Genomic DNA, 19,489 nt, shown 5'->3' with positions numbered 1-19,489 from the left:
GATAACAAATGTACTTAAAAATATAATTTAAATGTACACAAACAATTTACATTTCACAAATGTAAGTATCCCCACTCATTTGAAGTAGAATATACTTTATCTGTGAGTAATACGGTGGGTAAATAACCTTTAAGTGAAATATACTAAAAGTTCTGGTTGTAGAAACTTTTTTTAATTTCATGACCACACATCTTTATCTCAAGGAGAATCTGCAGTACTCAGAAGTATTTGCCTTTATAGGGGTACTACCGCCCCCTCAGTACTTCTACTGTCCTTGTTCTCCGTCCAGAAGCTGTTGAGAAGTTTCCTTCTGAAGCCAAAGACAAAAAAAAAACTGACGATGGCTTTAAATGAGTTTATGTTCCATTAACGAAGCTCTGATAATTATCCTCCTCAGAGTCCATCGTTCTGTTTCTGCACCGTCAGCACATCTGAGGGAAGACCCCCCCCCCCCCCGCCAAGCTGCTGTAAGTCCAACTATACGCTTCAGCGTGGAGCATCTGGAGGAGGCGGTGGGAGGAGGAGGAGGGGAGTGCTTCCATTCCTGAATAAATTTGGGGTCTAAAGGCCCGGGTGTCCAGCTGACCTCTGACCCCTGCAGAAGAAAGTTATTGAAGCCGGTGTTGAAAAGTTGACCAGCGACTGGGAAAGTGGCCTGATGGAGGGGAGGGGGACAACGGGGTCAGGGAGGAGGGGGGGAGTGTGTGTGTGTGTGTGTGGTGGGGGGTTGTCATAGAGTGAAGAAGTTTCCTTTGAGTCCCCCCCCCCCCCCCCCCCCCCCCCCCCTCTTTCCTCACGTCCACAAGTGTGTCCCTGCAGCCTTTGTGAGCTGCGGGGACAGAAGGCTCCAAACAAACCGGCTCTAAACAATGTTTGGCCTCTTTTGTTTCTCGCCTTCCTTTCTTCTTCAGCCCTCCATCGCAATCTACCGGCTCCTTTGTATTGATTTCCCTCATTCAGCAGCTCGTCGGCCTCTTTCCGCTGTTTTATATGCTCTTTTATGGCCCTTCTCTTTTTTTTTTTTTTTTTTTTTAATTTGTGCACCATCCCCACCCCCCCCTCCTCTGGCATTCTCCGCGGTGTGAGAACGCAGCGCGCCCCTCGACTCACTGTGACTCATTAAAGACCCTTAATTGATGAAAAGTGTAATTAGCGTGACAATTATAAGAGGAAATCAATATGTTTTTATCCAAAGGAGCCGCACACAGGAGGAAGTCTGTGGAGTCCAAGCGACGGCAGCACGAGGACGACCGCTTACACTCGGATAAAAAAGAAGAAGAAAACTTTAACTTCAACAAAAGAGGTTTTTCTTTCTGTCTGGTTTCGCTGCGACAGATTCGTCCAGAGTTTTACAGACGCTACATCTGAGAAGTCTGGAAACTCTGCGTTTTAGTCTGGACGAGCAGAATCACAGATGCTTACTAATAATATTATATAAATAATATTTAATAATTATATCGTCTTGCTTATGTGGTGAAAACGTAATGGTCTGATTCGTCAGGCTCCTGTCACATGACCACTTTCCATCATCAGCCTCAGCGACCAGAGCAGAAGACAACATCAATGACAACAGTTACTAACCTGTTGTCGTTGCTAACTGCTAGCCTAGCTCTTTCTGTAACTATCAACCAAAAGCCTCCGGTGTCCAGCAGCACGGCCACAACAATGTCCCCCTGCTCAAATCAAACAAAGTTAAATATCCTCAATAAATTCTTTCAAACTACTTCACAGGTTTTAAGGAATCGAGAATGAACGACCAGACGAATATGAATGAAAACAATGAATTCATGAGGTTTTTGGCTTCAGAATTTAGATACAGGAAATGATTCAGACGTAAAAACCAATCACTTGATCACAGCAGTTTTTAAACGAGGCTCTTTGTGGTTAAACCTCGGCTCCTGTTGCATCGTCCTGATTCACACATCGTCTTTCAAACTCACACCAGAGAATGAATCCGTTGGTGTTTGAGGCAGCTGTGGGTTTGATAACAGACAAATGTTGAGGTTCAGCTCTGGGCAGCAGCTGAGTCCCCGGCCGGAGAAGCTCGGGGCTCCCCCTCCTTTCTCTTCTGTGCTGCTTGTCTGCCCCCTGCTGGCGAGGGGGGGCCGGAGGGGGAGTCCTGCGGGGATTCTTGCCGGGAGAGCTGGGAGAGGAGGAGGTCCACACTCTGGATCAAAACAGAGTCCAGGACCTTCCGCTCCTCCGAGGAGAAGCGGCCCAGGACGTGACGCTCCACCGATGTTTTCCCCGTGGGACGTCCGATCCCGACTCGAAGCCTCTGCATCACCTGCAGGAGAGACGAGAGGACGATCCGGCAGCTTTACACACAAACTCACACGATCTGTCTTCCTTATTATTATTATGTGCTTTTAAAGATAAACATTTTATTAAGTCAAATTCTGTGTCAGTTTGTTTAAATGCTCACAGACGAAGGTGATAAAGTCAATAAAATGAAAAACAAATCAACAAACGACAGAAAGTCTTGGTCTGTTGTGTTGAATGTGATTAAAGGAAACTTACATCAGTCTGCAGACAATCCACACAGGAGCGGACTCCGTTATGACCTCTGCAAAGAAGAAGTCAACGTTTTTCATGTTAATTATAAACTTGTACACTGAATGTTTATCTTTGAATCTTGTCAATGATCAGAAAACGTTTTATCAGATGCCCCGGCCGTCAGGTCTGATGTTTATGTGATGAGGGGAACCGACCTGGCGCTTCCTCCATGTTTGATGTTGATCTTCCCCAGAGGTTTGTCCAGTTCATCGTGGACCAGCAGGATGTCTTCAGGCCTGATGCCGTATTTACCAGCTGGAGAAGAAGAGTTAAGATCATAAAATACTCTACGACATCACTTCCTCTCTGTCAAGGAATGTGTTCGTTGACAAAGGTTTAGATTCTGTCATGATGTGTGTTATGTTTTTGTTCACACGCAGTGACCTCACCTGCTTTGGCCACTGACACTCCATTGACGTTCATCAGCAGCCTGGGACGGAGCAGCACCACATGTGTGTGTTGGATCTCCGACACGATGACCTCACCGGACACATGCTTGTCGCCGCGCCAACGGTCAGCTACATCGAGCCGGGCAGCGAGTGCGCCAAGCACCGCCATGCCGACGCTGTGTCTGGTACCCTCCATCCCCGGGTTGCCCAGTCCCACCACCTGACACACACACACACACACACACACACACACACACAAAGACAATATAATGGAGCAGTACATCACCAGCCAAGTTGTTTCAGTATATTTTCAAATTGAATTCTGTCGTTGCTCGATGAAGGAACATCGATGATGTGATTTGTAAAAACCTGATGATGTGTACATGTTTAAAAATGAGTCACAATTAAAATAGTTTAGAAAACAGTGATGACACAGTGAAGTGTTTTTCTACAAAGCTCATTGATTCTCACAGAAAAATCCAGAGGAGCTTTTTATTTCAGCAGAGACATTAACACACGTACAGCCGCTGCCTCGTACTGATGGTACTGATCCACTGAGAGCTCTGTGAGCAGAAACACTGAAGAGCACATTGTGTTGGACTCCACAGCCGCTGCCTGACACACTGCAAACATTGTGCTCTTTACACTAAGCTTTCAGAAAAAGAACACACAATTGTTGTTATGGTGCCACATAAATACACGTAAACATTATACCCACAATGCTACTCTGTGTTTTACGAGGCGTTTTTGTGACTGAGCTCTTTGGACAAACTGGGCCTGTTCAGACTCACGCTAACATTTAAAAGGTCAGGATTACTTACATCGCACAAACAACTGAAGTTGAGCCAAAGTGTAACGTGTGTGAGTATTTGTGTGTCCTCACATGAACCGACGGAGGAAAAACTACATAAATCTGCATAAAAAGAAATAAAAAGACAAACAATATAAATGAGATAAAAAAAAGAGACATTAGCAGAATCAGGACGAATTCAAATCAAGATTAAAAAGGTAGGTTTTTAAATTAGATTTGAAATTGTCGACAGAAGGCTGAGACCTGCTGCGGGACGGGAGACTGTACTTCAGTCCACTTTAGATTTAAGATGAGAACAAATGTCGACATCAAGATTTTAAAATCAATTCTGGATTCAGTGGGATCTCGTCTAAGTGAACGCAGGAGTTTTAAGTTGCAGCTGCAGTTTGGACGATGGTTGGAATCTTAATCTTAAACGTGAGCACTGAGTTCCAGTTCAATCTGAGGCGAGATAAAAACACAGACCACTGTTTCAAGGTCTTTGTCAGATAAACGTGATTAAGTCCTGTAAAAACGACCCTTGAACAGTAAAAGCTGCTTCTCAGAATGTTACGAACCTGTTGATCAGAATCAAGAGAACATCTTCAAACCAAACCTCATTCTACAATCTATCGATTTAACGTTACCTTGTGTGTTTAGAGACTCAAGTCACGTTGGACACTGATGAATTATTCATTAAACATCTAAAACATAGTGGCACGTGTGTGTATGACAGTTATGCCGAATTAAAAAAGAAACTAAGACCAATGACAGAAATGACATTGAACTTCAGTTGTGAGTTGAGTTTCTCACTGAGCAGCAGAACAACACGGACGTGTCAGACTTTTGAACGATGTTTGGTGAGAAGTGAGAAACTGATTATGATTTATTAGTATTTTCCAGATGGAGGTGGAACACTCACCAGCTTCCGGGGGCCGTGTGTGTGTACTCCTGCCTCAGTGACCATCACGGGTGAGAACGACTCGTTCAGCAGAACTCGGTTCAAAACTCTTGATAAAAGTCGACGCATCGTGACAAAGGTCAGAAACTTCCGGAGCAACTGAGACAAACAGCGACAGGATCGATTTAAAATGTTGCTGAGTGTCATTCGGCTGTAAAACCGATTCTCTCATCAACTCCAGTTTCCGGTGGTTTTTAATGTTTACAGCGACGACTCCGACATTTTCCACCACAATTCAACGAGTGTTGATTCTGTCGATCAGCTGATTTCTCTACGGAGTTTGTTTTCATCAGAACCGATTCTCCAGTTCAATTAAAGTGTATTTGAATTAACGTTGTGTTAAAAATGTCGCTTTAACACAAACATCCTTCTTCGCGTAAATATTTTAAACCCTTAACGTTGTTTTTACGTCTTTGCTGTGAAGGTAGTGTTAGCTTACCGGCCAACGTTAGCTTACTGTACCTTGTTGCTAACTCATAACCGGATGACACCGTGTTAAAATACCCGCTGAACGCGGTGAGAGGATTAAACCCGGAGAGAAAAACATGTAAACCAGGTTCAAAGATAATTCACGCTTTAAAAACCATCTCATCTCTGACATGAGGCGACGTTAGCTTGTTAGCATGTTAGCATGTGGTCGTGTAGCTTCATCACAGCAGTCAACGAGAAGAAGAAAGACAACATGAGCCGAGGCTACACCGCCATCTAGCGGCGAGACTGAGACCCTGCACGTTTACACTCAACAGGTGCTCAAAGTAAAAAGATCTGTTTACTCGTGTTACTCATTAAAATCATAAAAACACATGTAAATATATTATATTTAAAATGTTCAGATGGTATTATCTAAATAAATATGTGGTTAGTAACTGTCCTTAGACAGACAGAGGACCATCTCTGTCCCTAATGGTCCTTTGTCTGTCTTCATGTTGTTTCTCTTCTGTTCTCTGGAAATGTTTCAGTTTGTCGATACCAGTCAGTGTTCGCAGGATTTCTGTGTGTGAATAATTAATCATTGAATAATGTCAGAAAAATAAATATCCTGGAAGATAATCAAATAAAAAACATTTAAACAGTTGTTTAAAATCGTCTTTATCCCTTTTTTTTAACGAAATGTTCAGTTTCACATTCACTGTATTGATTGTTGTTTTCATGATATAAATGTTATATGTTTAGGATTGTTAACGATAAAACTCAAAGATGACAAATAACTCCTTCTAAAACTGTTTTTATTCAGAAAACAGTTTTTCTCAGGTTTTTTATTTTTTGTCTTGTTGTGAATCACGTTGATCGGACTGATCGTCCGTCTTGAGCTGAGGGGCAGGGGACAGCGTCAGGCACCAGCTGACACCTCTCCACCACGGCGTTGATCTCGCCGATGTTCACGTCGCTGTAGGTGCCCGTTATGTACGTCCAGTGGGTGTCCCCTTGGTGGTTGGTCCTGCTCAGCCTGCCGGTGAAGGGGATGTCGGCGGTCATCTTCCGACCGTCCATCCTCACAGTGCAGGAGTGGTTGGGTGGGACGAGCAGCTCCACAGAGACAGAGTGGCTGATGGACTCCACGGTGGTGGTCCCTTCGGAGAAGGTCACCATCTGCTCCTTGGTGAAGTCCACCGTTCCCGGGCTGAGGATGGGCACTTTGGCCTTCATGGTTGAGACGGAGCCGTTGCGGGTTTCCCTCCCGATGTCCCAGCTCTTCTCCACCGTGCTGGTCTTCTCCAGCTGCACCACCTTCACCACGTTTCTGCACTCCAGGTTGGTGACCTTGGCGAGCTTCAGAGCCTCGGGAGGTTGGTGGAACAGCTCCATCTGGTCGACGGCGTACTCCACATGAGAGATGTGCTGGCTGTAGATGTCCCTGTCGATCGCCAGGACCTGGTATGACTTATACCAGTACTCGTCGCCCTCCCAGGGGAGGAAGAAGGCCTCATGTTGGGTCACCACTTTGCCAAGTCCGTACTTGTTTTTCCCCACGTAGATGTCTGAGTTGGGGCAAGTTTTGATGGAATACTTGGGGACGGATCCATACGAGTCTTCAACCCAATGCAGGAACTCAAAGTGGTCGACATTGACCAGCAGCTCAAACTTGGAGGAAGAATACTCGTTGTCGGCATAGGGGTACTGGCAGAAGCCTCCTTTGCTGGGGGTGTAGAAACCGGCCTCGCAGTTGACTTTGCAAACGTAGTCGGTGCGTTCGGTGTAGCCGTTGTAAATGGCGACGGCACCGTTAGGGAGGGAGCGGTTCCACGTGACCCACTTGAGGTTGACGTGTTCGTCAAACATGGGGAAGGAGTGAGGGGTCGTCTCGGTTTCTGGGAAGTCTCTAACGTATGGAGGGTTGATGACATCACGAGAAGGAACAACATCTTCCTTTGTGGGGTTCAGCCATAACTCTACAGGACAATGCAAAGAAAATGAGTCTGGGTTTAAATGTATAGATTCAATGATATGGAGAAGTTGTTGACACGGTGCGAAGCTAGTTTATTCAATCTTAAGTCTAAGTATGATTTGACTTACTGGGTTTCTCTTGTCCGTCCTGCAGCCGGGAGACGTAGAGCTGTGGGCTGGACTGCAGCGCCGGGCTGCAGAGCTGCAGCAGCACGAGGACGACGGCGACGCACCAACTCATCTGGACACACAAACAGAACCGGTATGTCAACATCAAACTGAACCATCAACATAAACTGAACTCATGTAAAAGAGGTTTCATTCCCACTTGTGTCTTTTCCTGGTCAATTAAAGTTTCAGTATAAAACCAGGAGCTGGTGAACGAATTCTTTCTAATCATTTAGACGATGTTTGAGATTTTTAAGCAGATTTTTGGTTCAAAACCAAGTTGAACAAACATTGAAAATGAGACAAAAAAAATCCCCCGGCCAGGTAAAAAGAAAACTTAAAATAAAAATACAGTAAAATAAAAATATAGACACGGAAACAGAAATAAACAAACTTTCTCCATTGGTATAATTAAAGTTTAATCCATGTAAGAAAGAAATAAATAAAATAAATTACAAGACAAAATAAAAGTCCCTTTTAAAAATATTGTCAAAAGTAGGATTGTTGCAAATTTACAAAAGTGCAAAACACAGTGCAGGTCCTCACATGTAGCGTGAAGAAAGCTGTTCTACGTGTACAAAGCATTAATTATTATCATAAGAACATAATAACACGCAGCATTTTCTTCAGGTAGTTTAAATGTCTGAGTTTGGTTTATTGATCGACGATCAGTTTTACAACAGTTAGACAGTGAAATGATGTAAATCAGGAAAAGGAGCAGAACTCGAGGATCAGTTTTTACCTGGACAGGTTCCTGCTGCAGTGACGCTGCCTCAGTGTGAACTCAGGTTTAAACCACATCACAGGCTTCCCCCCCCCCCCCCCCCCCCCCCCCCCACACACACACACACACACACACACACACACACACACACACACACAATAAAACAGCAGAGCTTCAGTTACCCAGCGCTCACACTCAGTTCAATCCTGAGGAGGGTGTTTGAGTTGAAAACTCAATAAGACACCTCGGACATTTATTTGATTTGATATCAAACTCTTCGAAGGACTGAGTGACATAAAGATGGACGACACGAGGCTCTGAAACAGGAGCTGAAGCATCCTGATCACCTCCTGGTGGCTGCTCTATAATTCATGAACCCCTTGTTAGCGGATGGGGCATAGAGCTAACAAAAACAAGTAGACATTAAATACAATTTTCACCGCTATCTGTTTGTTTGTGAGCAAGATTACCCACAAAGCACTGGAGGGATTTTCACGAAACTTGCTGGGAGCCCGTGTTGCGGGTCAGGGGAGGATGGTTGGTGCAGATTTTTCTCTCTCATTGTTTTGAGACGGGACTTTTTCGGACATTTTCCCAGATTTCTAAGAGAATAATTCATTCAGAGGAAGGATCGTTAGGAGTGTGATTAATACGCTCGATTGAATTTACCGTTGGGTCTTCTGTGATTATGAAACATGGGTCACACGTCATGATTGGCAGCTGAGACTGACTCACTATTGGTCGAGAATGTGTGTCGCCACCACAGCTCCATCCCCCGATCCCTGCTGCGTCATCTTTGGCTCCAAATGCGCAAGATGGCAGCATAAATATCCAGAATAGTCTGGCTTCATTTTTGGACAATTTAGTCTTTGTTACGAGCTCAGCTTGTCCTTGACCAGGATCCACCTGCAGCTCCGGGAGTGTAGAAACAGTACTAATGGTGATGATGATAACGGGATGCTTTATTGATCCCTGTCCCCCCCGCCCTCCCCCCGACTCTTTTATGAGACTGTTAAAAGTGCTTCATAAATAAGTTAACCTGGCTTTAACGTCCGGTATCTATCAGGGGATTCGTGGATTGCATGATGTCCAAAGTGCTGCGGCGCTCTTTCTCCATCGATGCGAGATACTGTACGTTAAGATAAGCTCAGCCTGGGAACAGCGTGATCAAGATCCTCTGTAACAGCGGCTCATTGATTAAGAAGGTCCATGTTGCGTCATGTCGCCGGCTGCCAAGATTAAACCAGTTCTCCCCTCGCAGCCATATCATTGGAAATCGCTGATGTCAAGGGCGACTGTCCTTGAGACAGAAAGTTATTATCGGTTAATTTATTCATGTATGAACGAGGACCGTGTGAAAGGTAGGAAATGCAGCGTCACAGACTCCAGCAGAGGGTCAGTGCTTTTAATTCACCCGTCAATCATCACGTCTCCGCCTGTTTTTATATCATCAAATAACTAAATAAAACCAAACTGATGAGAAACACTTGAACAAACATCAGAGAGAGAAGAACGAGCTGAAACGACAGAAACATCTTTGACAAACATTTATTTAAACTTTTACACTGTATGGTTGTGTGATATATATATATAATATATTATATGTTGTATTATATATATTATATGTTGTGTTATATATATTATGATATATATATTTGAATGTGCTGGTAAAGAGCTTGTGAAAACAATGGAAGAGGATTTGACGTGTGGGAATAATTTTTATTGAGACACTTTATTCGTTTTTAATTCAACAAACACCAGATGTTTGAAATTGACTCTATCATGGACAAGGCTTGGCGTCGGCCACAGGTTCACATCGGTCCACCACAGCCCGCACTTCTCCGATCTGGACTCCGTCGTACGTCCCGGAGATGGACGTCCACTGGGTCTCTCCGTTGCGGTAGGTGCGGCTGAGGCGAGCCGTGTAGGGGATATCGGCCTTGATCTTGCGACCTTCCATGCGCACCGTGCAGGAGTGGTTCGGTGGGACCGTGAGCTCCACAGACACCGAGTGGCTGAGCGACTCCACCATGGTGGTTCCTCTGGAGAACTGCAGCGTCTTCTCACCACCCAGCTCGATGCCCCCGGAGCCAATGAATGGGATTTTAGCAGTGATGCTGCCTGTGATGCCGAGCATGGTGGATCGGCCGATGTTCCACGTGGTCTCCACCTCTGTGGTCTTTGAGATGGTGACTGTCTTCACCACCGCCTGGCACTCGTTGTTGGTGAGCCCGGACATACGCATGGTCTCTGGTGGATACTGGAAGATGGCGACCTCATCGATGGCGTACTTGACGTCACTGATGTGCTGGGTGTAGGCATCCCTGTTGATGGCCAAGACCTGGTACTTCTTGTACCAATACTCATCGCCTTCCCAAGGCAGGAAGAAGGCCTCAAACTGAGGAACAACCTTCCCGAGACCGTACTTGTTCTTGCCAACGTAGATGCCAACACCTTGGCAGGTTCTGACTGAATGCTGTGGCACTGAACCGTAGGAACCTTCCTTCCACTCCAGGAACTCAAAGTTGTCTTCATTGGCCAGGATCTCAAACTCGGGGGCGTAGTACTCACGGTCTCCATAGGGGTATCGGCAGTAAGGGCCCAGGCTGGGGTTGTAAAATCCGGCCTCACACTTGTATTTGCAGACGTAGTCGTTGCGCTCGGTGTAGCCGTTGTAGATGGAAACGGCTCCATTGGGCAGAGAGCCGCTCCAGGTCAGCCACTCCAGGTTAACGTTATCACCGAACATGTAGGAGGAAGGCAGGTCCTGCTGCTGCTCCAGGTCAGGGGGGGTCAGAGGACTGGACACCACATTGTTGCCGGTGGATTGAGGCTCCAGGTCCTCCAGCTCTGGGTTCAGTAAAGAAACTGTGTGAAATAAAAGTTCACATGTTAAACCACATGTTCATCTCATGGTATTATCTGTCAGAAACCGCAAGAGTCAGAGGACCAGAACCCAGAAACATCTGGAGAACATCTGCATTAGAACTGATTTATCATCTAAACCTGTTTATGTCACCAAAATGTGAACGTTCACCTCTCCTGAGCTGTGAGCTCTTCTTCACGATGTCCTGCAGACTGGCTGAGGTCAGAGCCACCAGGGCCCACAGCAGCAACACGGACAGCTTCATCTGAGAATCCAACGCAAAACATTTTCACACCTTCATTATCAAGAAGATTAAAAAAAATCAGTTTTGCTGATTATGTCTAAACTTTTCAGCAACAGACCGGAAACAGGATCTAAGCATTTAAACTTTAGACTCCATCATTTCCTTTGGACTGAACACTGGAGACAAATGCCCAAAATAATAGATAAGAAATATATAAAGAATAAAAAATACACACTGCATTGATATTGTTTTAATTCTATTCTGTGTCTTTCATCGTTAATCTTTTCAATCTGTTTCATTATTTCTAATGTTGATGTCAAAGAAAATTGTGACTGACAGTTATCTTATGTTTTAATTTGCAAAACAACTGTTAAAACATACATGAGCAGACCTGAGCGTGAAGTAACACGGCAGATTAAACAACACTCAATGTGTTTTAAAAATGTACTATGAAAATCCACCGTCACTGTTATAATTCACCAATCACACTATTAATAGTTGTACTTTATCGTTTGTGTGAGAAATAAAGTCTTTAGACATCGTGAGAATAATGTTATATTTATGATCGTATTCTTAATAATATTTCTATTTTTATTGAACAATTCTTATGTATATCTATTTATTATAGTGCATATCATTAATTATGATTTAATAATTAATAATATAATAATATCAAATTGTACAAATAACATCACGATAACTAATCAAATCAAGGTGATCAGCAGAGATCGACTGTGATCAGCAGAGATCGACTGTGATCATCAGAGATCGACTGTGATCATCAGAGATCGACTGTGATCATCAGAGATCGACTGAGCAGCACTCACCCTCACAGTTGCTCCCCCACTGAGTCTGTTCACCTGCTGCTTTATGAACCCGATCTTTGGCTGAACCATAAAAACTGTCTGACTCCGACCAATCAACACAAACTGGTGCAAAGTGCTTGTTCACAGCTGATGAGGACTTTTTCATTGAGTTTTTTTGAAGTTGGTTTTTAGATTTTCATTCTATTGCTTGGTTAGTGGTTGTGTTGGTTGGTTTATTCGTTGGTTAGTTTCATTTGTAGGTCGATTTATTTGTTTGTAGTTTTGTGGTGTTGTTGGCCGGTTGGTTGGTTTGTTGTTGGTTTGTTATTTTTTTTGTGGTTTTGTTTGTTGGTCCCTTCGTTAGGTTAGTTTGTCGGTGTTGTTTTTGTACTTTTGTTGGTGGTTTGTCAGAATAAATCCGATTCACTTCACAATCTCTGTGTCGTCTAGAGACATTTATGAGAATTAAAAAGTAAAGGTGATAAAAGACAGAAGTGAAAAAGTACCTTCGTAACTTTCTCTGTAAAGTGATCGTGCTGTTGTCTTGATCCATTATAACACGAGGGCAGATAAATCCAGGATAAGATTCAGGATTATTAACGTGTAAAGGACAACAGGCTGATAAGGACGTGACTGATCGTCAGCTCTGTTGTTCAAACTATCACTCATTCAATGACCTGTGGTGTCTCAGCCTCTAATCACAGAATTCCTATCAGAACTACAAGATGGAGGGAATGAGCCGAACCTCAGAAGAAAACTCAAAAAATAAAAGTAAATCGTTTCAGCTTGTCCTTCAACGACATCTCATGGTCCTCATCAGCTCGATCAGTTGCCATGGAGACGGCTCAGGTGTCACCAAGCCACGTGATGACCTGTCTGTCCCCAAATTGCTCTCATGCAGGACATGCTGATTTGAATTGTCCATCAATAAACACAAAGCTGGTTAATTGTTCTTTGTATTTACAAATTGAATTGAAAAACAAGTCTTAATATTATTGTATAACATATTACATGTAACATGTGGAATATTAATAATTTATGTGATGAGAGCACAACAGATGATTCTTGATCTTTAGTGCAGGAGCTTCATTTACAATATGCTTTCAGAGATCTCTTAGTGCCACCTGCTGGATTTATTAGATATTTCAGCTGAGTTGTGTTAAAAGACTTTGTCCTTTTTAATTCTAGGACAGTTTTAGGACAATAATCCAGAACATGTTGATGAGACAAACACTGTGAATCTTGAACAGAAAGTTTGAACCTCACAGAAAAACAAATCCTCTAAAGTGAAGTATCTCAATGATTCTCCCGCTGAAAGTCACACAACCTAGAAAGACATTCACTAGAGCTAATATCTCAACCGAAGCCCAACTGTCCCCTCAGGAAACCACTTTAAAATTCACTAGATCCAAAATGTTTGCTGGGAATGTTTCTACCCAGAGTTCAGTAGTGATCATAGAGCAACGTCTGTTTTTATGTCATTAAATTTCTTATCGAAACCAAACTTGAACACAACACTGTAAAAAACATCAGTGTGATAAGAACTACGTGTACTTTGATTTTGTTTTGTTTGGACCATGTCCCATCTGCAAACACGGGGGAGTCATGACGTCTATCTTGAATTCACTAAGCTACTCGCCTCCTGTTTCTACAATTAATCAAAACGTTGAAGTGGTCCTCCGTCATGTGCTGTCTGTGTTTTATACCAGTGTTTCATATATTTAGTTTATGTTGTCCAGAAAGAAAAGATCATAGTTCTGTGGGTTGGTTTGATCCACAAACATCCCTGGACTCGACGCCTCCGCAGCCGGCGAACGGGATTCTAGCAGTGATGCCGTAAACGGTCTTTGTGACATTAGGATCAGCTGCTGACAGTGTTGTCGTCCAGTGTCTCTGGAGAAAACTCGATCATCTCAGCTCCGTCAGTGTTGTACTTCATGTCCCACACAATGTTTTCGTCACAGTCGGAGTTTCTCTTCAAACTCTCCAAGCGTTGGTTTGATATACTCCATAGAAATGATGTAGAAGCTCTGATCACAACAAGGACGAAGATTCAGCAAACAACCTTTAAAGACCTCCTTCAGAGGGTTGCACCACGCTGCCCCCTGGTGGCGTCAAACAGAAACCAGTCTGATCTTTTTTTTTTTCACAAGAGAAAGTTGATGCTGTTTGTTACTTACTTACAAACTTTCTTTCTTTGTTTCCTTCCTTGCCTCCCTCCCTTCACCACTTTCTCCCCTTCTCCTTCCCTCCTCTTACACTCGTCACCTCTGCGGAGCTGTGAACTTTCATCTGGAGAGAAAACCCAGCAAACAAACTCGATCGTTCATCACGACTCAACAAACAACTGAAAGGTTGCTGCTCGACATGGAGCCACATCATGTTAGAGCTTTAAAACAAGCACAGGAACTTTAACATTAGTTCTTGTAACAACCTCAGGATTCATTTAGGTTTCATTTCCTTTTTCTGGTAAAGATTTTAGCAGCTGTGTTCTGGAGAGTTTTTCTTCCTGGGATGAAAATCTCTTCACCTCATTTCTCAAATGATGAAAAACTGTTTCAACTGCGCTCCTCATCCACCGAACACAAATTAAATACAGTGGATACATTCAGATTTATCTTTTATTCTTATAGGTCATTTCTAGATTTCAGGATAAAATAATGGAGCAGTCACTGATCATCTTTATATACAGTCACTGATGGTCTTTATATATAATCTATGGTGCTGAAAACCTGGTGATGTAGGACTTCAATATAAAGTCCATCAGTGACTGTATATAAAGACTAACATATATATATATAAAATATACACCCACATAGTTGTCTAGAAGAATATCTGTGTATATGCCTAAAGTAACTCAGTGCTTTTGTAAATATCACAGAAATAAAACACTATACAACCTCAACACAAAACACAGGCTTGTTTTAGTTTTTTTAAAGATGTGACATAAAAAAACTAATGCTGTTCATGTTCTGCTGCTGATTGGTCTGAATAAAACCACCAGCCAATGAGAAACAACCATATCTGACGTGGACCAATCAAATTTTGAGAGCGGGAGTGAGAGAGAAATAGAGAGAGGGAGGAAGAGAGACAGAGAGAGACAGAGAGAGAGAGAGAGAGAGCGAGCAGGTGAAACGACAGGTAAGCTCAGCTGTTTGATTTTAGTTAAAGTTCATTAACGTAACGACCGAACTGAAGTTTCAAATTGATCAAAGACATTTTTCAAAGAGGAAAATAGATGACATAAGATTTTCTGAAAGTGACGTCATACAAAAAAAATATCTGAATATTTGTGTATTCATCGCAGTGACGTGAACAACTTCACTTACATCATGATGACATCACAGTGTTTCATACAATCTATGACTGTATTTAATTCAACTTCAAAAGTTAAAGGTGTACGTGGACGTGTTCAATGTTTAACATCTGAATGTGTCTCAGGATGATCCGTCTGTTGCTGATGTGTTTCGTCTTCTGCGTCGTCCACGGCAGCAGCAAACAAACAGAGACCGAGACCCCAGTGATTGAGGAAGAGCTGGTCAGTCCCCTCGAACACGACGAAGACCGCGACCACGACCAGGAAGCTTCTGTGGCTCAAGATGGAGCGAGAAGCTTCAACCAGCTCCCCCCAGAGGAGAGCATCCGTCGGCTCGGGTGAGTTCAGGAGTTGGAGCCTCTTGGTGTTTTGCTTTGTTGCTTCTATAAAGTCTTTGGGTTCCACATCGTCACAGTTTCACTGAGATCAGTTCAATAGTTTTTGCATAAAACAAACTAACAAACAACCTGATGACAACAAAAACGTCCTCGGCGGATTTAATGAAACAAATCACAGAGTTCAGGTTCAATTCCTCAGCTTGAAGATTAGTTTGTAAAGTTAATGAGAAAAAGAACAAACAGTGAAGAGACAGTTTAACAGACGTGTGTACGTGTCACCTGTCTCACATCAATCACCTGCAGGTGTGTCGTCCTGTAAATGTCTCCTCTTGTTGGAAACACTCAGCTCTTTATTTCCTGCTCCGCAGGTTTATGCAAACTCTCGTTCAACAAGTTCAACCTGTCGATGTTTTTAATGTTGGAAAAGAGAATTAAAAAAAAACATTTGTTCAAGTTAATCATTTAAAAAACGTTTTAATGTCACAGACAAAACGCAAACATGACATTTTTACGATGACATCAGACGTGTGATTTCATATTTCAGAGCTTCTGAACTTTATTAACGGTGTCTCTCTGCAGAATCATCTTGGACAGAATCGACATCAACAAAGACGATTTCATCTCCGTGGACGAACTGAAGATTTGGATCCAAACCGCTCGGAGAAACTACACGAATGAACGAGTGGAGAAGCAGTGGAAAGATTACGACGCAGACGAGGACGGACTGATCAGCTGGGACGAGTTTAAGAACGTCTCGTATGGCGGCTACATGGGTAAAAAAACACCCAATCACACACTGAGTCACGTTTACGTCACACAGCCTCTGATCAGTTTGTCCTCACCTCCAACAGACGACCCTCACATACAAGAGGATTTCAACTACACCCACGAGATGCTGCGGGACGAGCGCCGCTTCAGAGCCGCCGACACCGACGGAGATTTAAACGCTAACAAACACGAGTTCAACGCTTTTCTCCATCCTGAAAACTACAGACACATGAGGGACGTCGTGATTCAGGCGAGTGATGTCACCGAGGGATGTGATGTCACATGATGTCACAGAGAGTTGTGATGTCACTGAGGGATGTGATGTCACTGAAGCTCATCCAGTGTCATATGTTAACATGTAAATTATTTTATTTTAATTTGTATGAACAGGAAACAATTGAGGACTTTGACAAGAACGAAGACGGTTTCATCGACCTGAACGAGTACATCGGTAAAAAGTTCCCCTGTTTTTAAAATCCATTAAATATGTGAAGGTTCTGTGAACTACAAAGAATCTTCAAAGTCAAATCAGTTGTTTAGGAATGACGGACGTTTAAGATGAAACTCAGACATTTAGTGTCAGGAAGTGGAGGAGGTAGAGGAGGAATAGAGGAGGTAGAGGAGGTGGAGGAGGAAGTGGAGGAAGTGGAGGAGGTATAAGAAGTGAAGAAGGTGGGGGAGGTAGAGGAAGTGAAGGAAGTAAAGGACGAATAGAGGAGGTGGAGGAAGTGGAGAAGGTAGAGGAAGTGAAGGAGGTGTAGGAAGTGGAGGAGGTGGAGGAGGTGTAGGAGGAAGTGAAAGAAGTGGAGGAGATAGAGGAAGTGGAGGAGGTAGAGGAAGTGAAGGAAGTGGAGGAGGTGGAGGAAGTGGAGGAGGTAGAGGAAGTGAAGGAAGTGGAGGAGGTGGAGGAAGTGGAGGAGGAAGTAGAGGAGGTGGAGGAGGTGGAAGAAGTGGAGGAGGTAGAGGAAGTGAAGGAAGTGGAGGAGGTAGAGGAAGTGAAGGAAGTTGAGGAGGTGGAGGAAGTGGAGGAGGTAGAGGAAGTGAAGGAAGTGGAGGAGGTGGAGGAAGTGGAGGAGGAAGTAGAGGAGGTGGAGGAGGTGGAAGAATTGGAGGAGGTAGAGGAAGTGAAGGAAGTGGAGGAGGTAGAGGAAGTGAAGGAAGTGGAGGAGGTAGAAGAAGTGGAGGAGGTGGAGGAGGTAGAAGAAGTGGAGGAAGTGGATGAAGTGGAGGAGGTAGAAGAAGTGGAGGAGGTGGAGGAGGTAGAAGAAGTGGAGGAAGTGGATGAAGTGGAGGAGGTAGAAGAAGTGGAGGAGTTGAAGGAGGTGGAGGAGGTAGAGGAGGTGAAGGAGGTGGAGGAGGTAGAGGAAGTGAAGGAGGTAGAGGAAGTGGAGGAAGTGGAGGAGGAGGAGCCTAACTCTGATCCCTCTGGTTTGTTCTGGTGAATAAAGTTTGGATTGAATGTTTTAACATCGTCACCAGACTGGAGTTAACCATCATCTGACTCTCCTGTAATCTGATTACTTGATCCCGGCGGCAGAGGAACTGTTCTCTCCAGAAAACGATGAAAAAGTTCCAGACTGGGTGGAAAAGGAACGACAACAGTTCTCAGAGTTAAAGGACAAAAACAAAGACGGGAAACTGGACAAACAGGAAATGATGGAGTTGATTTTTCCACCTGATTTTAACTTCGCTGACGCTGAAGTCAAACACCTGCTGGAGCAGTCTGACGCCAACAAGGTCAAATTAATTCACATAAAAAACATATTTAACCAACGTTAATGTCAACGAATGAAGAGTTTCACCTGTTCTTCTTCTTTAGGACGGAAAACTGACCAAGGTGGAGATTCTGGACAAACACGAGATGTATGTTGGAAGTCAGGTGACGAACTTTGGAGAAACTTTACTGCGACACGACGAGTTTTAGATCTTTTTGTCTAAATTGATTTTAATTGAATGTGTCAAAGTTTCCGGAGACGAGATGAACTGATGCTTTAAAAATGAATTGATTCATTTTCTGGAAAAACAAGATCGACGAAACAAAAACAGCTGTTTTATTCCATTTTATCAAAAAATGTTCAACAATGAAATAAACTGCAGAGTAAAGAAAATGTTCATCTGATGAAGGTTCATTTTGTTCAAATGTAAATTAACCGTAGAAACTGAAGACGCTTCGAACTTTAAAGAAACTTCAGTTTCATTTTATTTTCAAACAAACAGAATAATAAATATCTTGTCTTGTTTCATGAGATCAAAAATACAACGAGAGAAATAACAAACAAACAACAACAACATGAAAAACACTAAACAAAACATTCACAAAAATGAAAATATATATTTAAAAGAAATACATTGATGAGTCAACAGGGGGCAGCAACACACAGACAACAAAGGCACAATAGTGAAGTGGTGTGTTTTATTCTCACTGAAGATATACATATATATATACATATGTATATATATATATATATATACATATATATACATACATATATATAATAGTTCTAATATCTATAATAATAATATGCACAGTTACTAAAGGTGCTTCACAAGAGGATAAAACAGCAATAACTTTAAGTTGAAGAAAACCTGAAGAAGATGAATAAAGTCAGTGACTCAGGTTTGTGTTGTGGTTTTCTGTGGCTGGTGAAGAATCAGCTGATTGAATCACTGCTCTCGACTGAACTGGTTGAACTGGTTAGTGGAAGATCCAGATCTGGTTCAGTGTTTGAAACGTGTCTGAAGTCTCAGTGACACGTTTCAAACCACAGACAGGAAGTGAGTCTGTGGTGTGACGTCAATTCAAAAATAAAATCCCAGTTCACCTACATTTGTTTTAAAGCTCAGAGATCTATAGAAAACATTGAGCGACTATTCGATGAACGATCGTCGGAGTGAGTGGTCGTCTGCTCTGATGTAAAGTGACAGCACCACTTTATGTTGTATGTCATGACCATTGTGTGTGTGTGTGTGTGTGTGTGTGTGTGTGATATAGATAGATGGATAGAAAGAAAGATGGAGTCTCTATGTTTTATTTATCGGTGGTAAAGTGGCAGTGAGAGCTGCAGTCAAACCATCGGTCCACAACATGGCCGACCTGAGTGTCGCTGAGCGCTGAATCAGTCCGACCACAGCTGCAGTTCACCTAGAGGGCAGTAGTGAGCAAAACAGCTAAAATAAT

At 43.1% G+C, this 19,489-nt stretch overlaps 4 protein-coding genes across 7 annotated transcripts; 1 reads left to right on the top strand and 3 right to left on the bottom strand.

The window, feature by feature from the left end:
- Positions 1–1,793: 1,793 nt before the first annotated feature.
- ptrh1 (peptidyl-tRNA hydrolase 1 homolog) lies at positions 1,794–5,375 on the bottom strand. Of its 3 annotated transcripts, XM_069523218.1 has the most exons (6): positions 5,159–5,375; positions 4,658–4,795; positions 2,946–3,165; positions 2,712–2,811; positions 2,521–2,566; positions 1,794–2,287 (listed from the first exon to the last, which is right to left on the bottom strand). In XM_069523218.1, the coding sequence occupies exons 2-6, from the start codon at positions 4,763–4,765 to the stop codon at positions 2,006–2,008; spliced, it is 756 nt and encodes a 251-aa protein (XP_069379319.1). In that variant the 5' UTR covers positions 4,766–4,795; positions 5,159–5,375; the 3' UTR covers positions 1,794–2,005. The 3 variants fall into 3 exon arrangements, with proteins under 3 accessions (XP_069379319.1, XP_069379318.1, XP_069379320.1); XM_069523217.1 differs by having other exon boundaries at positions 4,658–5,375; XM_069523219.1 differs by lacking the exon at positions 4,658–4,795.
- Positions 5,376–5,777: 402 nt separating this feature from the next.
- On the bottom strand, positions 5,778–8,070 carry LOC109646373 (natterin-3-like). The gene is made up of 3 exons (XM_020112113.2): positions 7,992–8,070; positions 7,211–7,322; positions 5,778–7,086 (listed from the first exon to the last, which is right to left on the bottom strand). The coding sequence occupies exons 2-3, from the start codon at positions 7,320–7,322 to the stop codon at positions 5,975–5,977; spliced, it is 1,224 nt and encodes a 407-aa protein (XP_019967672.2). The 5' UTR covers positions 7,992–8,070; the 3' UTR covers positions 5,778–5,974.
- LOC109645553 (calumenin-A-like) lies at positions 7,239–18,423 on the top strand. 2 transcript variants are annotated; one of them, XM_069523216.1, is made up of 7 exons: positions 7,239–7,343; positions 15,331–15,543; positions 16,123–16,316; positions 16,395–16,561; positions 16,702–16,762; positions 17,849–18,048; positions 18,131–18,423. In XM_069523216.1, exons 2-7 carry the CDS (start codon positions 15,332–15,334, stop codon positions 18,233–18,235), a joined length of 939 nt encoding a protein of 312 aa, XP_069379317.1. In that variant the 5' UTR covers positions 7,239–7,343; position 15,331; the 3' UTR covers positions 18,236–18,423. The 2 variants fall into 2 exon arrangements, with proteins under 2 accessions (XP_069379317.1, XP_019966730.2); XM_020111171.2 differs by lacking the exon at positions 7,239–7,343 and adding an exon at positions 14,926–15,030.
- LOC109623586 (natterin-3-like) lies at positions 9,679–12,093 on the bottom strand. Its single transcript, XM_069523215.1, has 3 exons — positions 11,911–12,093; positions 11,011–11,104; positions 9,679–10,841 (listed from the first exon to the last, which is right to left on the bottom strand). The coding sequence occupies exons 1-3, from the start codon at positions 11,977–11,979 to the stop codon at positions 9,754–9,756; spliced, it is 1,251 nt and encodes a 416-aa protein (XP_069379316.1). The 5' UTR covers positions 11,980–12,093; the 3' UTR covers positions 9,679–9,753.
- Positions 18,424–19,489: the final 1,066 nt, after the last annotated feature.

The sequence above is a fragment of the Paralichthys olivaceus genome, chromosome 4 (genome assembly GCF_024713975.1).
Source record: "Paralichthys olivaceus isolate ysfri-2021 chromosome 4, ASM2471397v2, whole genome shotgun sequence".
Taxonomy (NCBI): domain Eukaryota; kingdom Metazoa; phylum Chordata; class Actinopteri; order Pleuronectiformes; family Paralichthyidae; genus Paralichthys; species Paralichthys olivaceus.
The sequence above is the reverse complement of the archived record's forward strand: the minus strand, read 5'-3'. Positions and strand labels throughout refer to the sequence as shown.